This window comes from Nematolebias whitei, unplaced genomic scaffold (genome assembly GCF_014905685.2).
Source record: "Nematolebias whitei isolate Nwh7 unplaced genomic scaffold, NemWhi1 Nwh_scaf_8138, whole genome shotgun sequence".
NCBI lineage: Eukaryota > Metazoa > Chordata > Actinopteri > Cyprinodontiformes > Rivulidae > Nematolebias > Nematolebias whitei.
The window spans coordinates 1-2,705 of record NW_023626683.1 but is presented as its reverse complement, the minus strand read 5'-3'; the positions used below and the strand labels follow the sequence as shown (position 1 = coordinate 2,705).

Here is a 2,705-nt window from a genome sequence, read left to right as displayed (position 1 = left end):
GATTACTGAGCATGCATCAGGGTATGCTAAAGTTAGTCTATCTTTTTGTTTCTAATCAACTTCTTAACATCTAAAATAAGGAGGAAAATAAATAAAACATGAAAGGAAAGTTCTATTCTCCAACACACATTTTATTTTAATAAAACATTAAGTTTGTGTACGTCACATCTTGACCCAGGCCCTAATATTAGCAGCCCGCAGGGTGGAAATGTTTATGCAGTGACTGCCTCTCTTTGCCTCGAGCGTCATACCAGGGCACGTTAGAGCCAATCAGATTACTGACCTGTTGTTCCAGGTCCGCCCCGCAACTGTCATGCTGTGGTCCCTGCACAGAGGAAATATAAAGCAGCCTGACAAGCCAAGAGGGAGAAAAGAGACGAGAGTGAACCATGAAAGAAACCCTTGCCAGCTTTTCAACTCTAACCATGGCTTTTACTGACTGCATGACACCTACAGACTTCTCTGCTGGGAAAAAGGAGATCAAGTAAGTAAATGCAGCATTTAGCAATGGTGTTCATGATCAGGAGACACTTGTAAAAAAAAATAAAAATCTACTTTCATAAAATGCTAATGAGCGTTGTCCTTTTATTACAGGAGGAAAAACTGGAGAAACAGAATGGGATTTCTGCTGAAGGCAAGCACGTCCCAGTCTATACTGCATCCAATGAAAAACAAACCCTACAGGTAATTATTTACTTTAAAGTTTGTGTAGAAAATCATTTTTAAACACTTTTTTTTCTTCACTAACGCTCTAGTTTATTTGCTTTTAAAAGCAAAATTGGTTACATTTAAATTCAGTTTTAGGGACATTTTATCCATGCCTTTTTGTTTTGCATTTTAAAAAAAAATGATTTGATGCATTTTAAATGATCATGGAGCAATAAACATATTTGCAATTAAGCCAGCTGAATAATCAAGCAGTTGCTCCATTGCAGAATATTATAGCAATAATAAAATGTAATCAATGAGTTATAGTGGCACTGCAGAAGCAGTTGTAATTATCTCTGTTCTTTCCCCTCAGGCCAAGCGTTGATGACGTGAACCAATGGGCACAGTCACTTGACAAACTACTCAGTCACAAATGTAAGTACAGCTCATCTGTCTGCTGAAGCCCTGTTATATAAGCGTCTCAAAGGGCAAACTGTAACTGGGGAGCTGAATGAAAGCAGTTTATTGGCCTCAATAAAACGTCGCTTGCAATGGCTTTGCACTCACTTTACCTTCCATTAATGGGCAAACAGTCCGTGAATGACACCAGCCCCGTCTTACACGCCTCTGCTCTTCCTCCCACAGATGGAAAAGCTGCCTTCCATATCTTTCTGAAGTCTGAGTTCTGCGAGGAGAACATTGAGTTTTGGACGGCGTGTGAGGACTTTAAGGCACTCACGTCACACAAACATCTGGTGTCCAAGGCCAACAGCATCTTTGAGGAGTTCATTCAAAGCGAATCTCCTAAAGAGGTAATAAATTGCACAAATTGCATTTCCCTTACTGATGATGTAAAATCCCCGTTTATGTTCCTCCAGGGTAATAGAATTATGTTTTTACTGATGCCTAATGCTCATTTTGCACATTTCTTATATCACAGATAAACCTGGATTTCCACACCAGAAATGCTATCGTCCAGAGTCTCCATGAACCCACAGCGACTAGCTTTCAGGCAGCTCAGAAGAAAGTCTACAGCCTGATGGAGAACAACTCCTACCCCAGGTTTATCCAGTCCGAGCTCTACAAAGAACTATGTGCCGTTGCCAGAGGGGAGAGCAAGCTCATAAAGTCCTAGTCAAACTGAAACTCCACACCTGAAGTCATTTGTTTTCCACTGTGACCCAACGCTGAACACAGATGATCTTTATTCCAAACAATGGCTCTGGATTAAAATCCTGAATGCAAATTAAACGGCAGCGGCGAGTGTGGAAAATGCAAAGTGAAGTTTGTTTTAGTCCATCCTGCTGAGTTCAACAAGGAAGACGGGATGAAAAGACTGGATGTTAAAAGATGCTGCATAAAATGTGCAGGACATTTTTTATGAGATGGAATCAAAGTTACAGTTTTTACCACCAGGTTGTTACCCACAATGCAATTTTATGGGTTTGATGCAATTATGCACTTCTAAGAAAATATTGTAGCACTCCTTTATTGAAGCTGAGAAGTTAAAAGACTCCTGTCATAAAACCGACAGCGCTGGAAGAATGTATTTTCTGGGACACTTGAAGATTTTGTTCAGAAGTCGTGCACTTCGCTGTAACTTGAGTTTATTATGTTTAAGTTTAATGCTATATTTGCACCAGTTTACACTAAAAAAAACTGCAGCTTAAACTTGTACAGTGAAGTCAACATTTCCACTGACGACTTTATTTGGCTTGAAATTTTATGTGACAGTGTAAATATTGTGATTTAACATTTAATGTGATGAATGTTTGATTGGATTTTAGGCAGCTGGACTGCTTGTGAAATAAAATGTTGTATTTTTTGTAAGCTGACAACCTGTGATGTCTTCGTGTTTCACTTTTACTCAGTTTTATTTATATGACACTTAAAATAAAACACAAGTTATATCTGAAGTTCTCCATGAAGAAACTCTAAGACATAAAACCAAATAAGATTTATAATGCAACTGGTTTTAAATAAAACCAATTTGAAGAAATAAAAAAAAAAATAATACACACATAAAAACCAAAGTTGACAATAGTAATATATATATA

The 2,705-nt window shown here is 38.0% G+C and overlaps 1 protein-coding gene across 1 annotated transcript; it reads left to right on the top strand.

Moving 5' to 3' along the window:
* The first annotated feature begins 370 nt into the window (after positions 1–370).
* Positions 371–2,457, top strand: LOC119429816 (regulator of G-protein signaling 5). The gene is made up of 5 exons (XM_037697360.1): positions 371–484; positions 595–684; positions 1,022–1,083; positions 1,294–1,460; positions 1,589–2,457. The coding sequence occupies exons 1-5, from the start codon at positions 390–392 to the stop codon at positions 1,781–1,783; spliced, it is 609 nt and encodes a 202-aa protein (XP_037553288.1). The 5' UTR covers positions 371–389; the 3' UTR covers positions 1,784–2,457.
* The last annotated feature ends 248 nt before the right edge of the window (positions 2,458–2,705 follow it).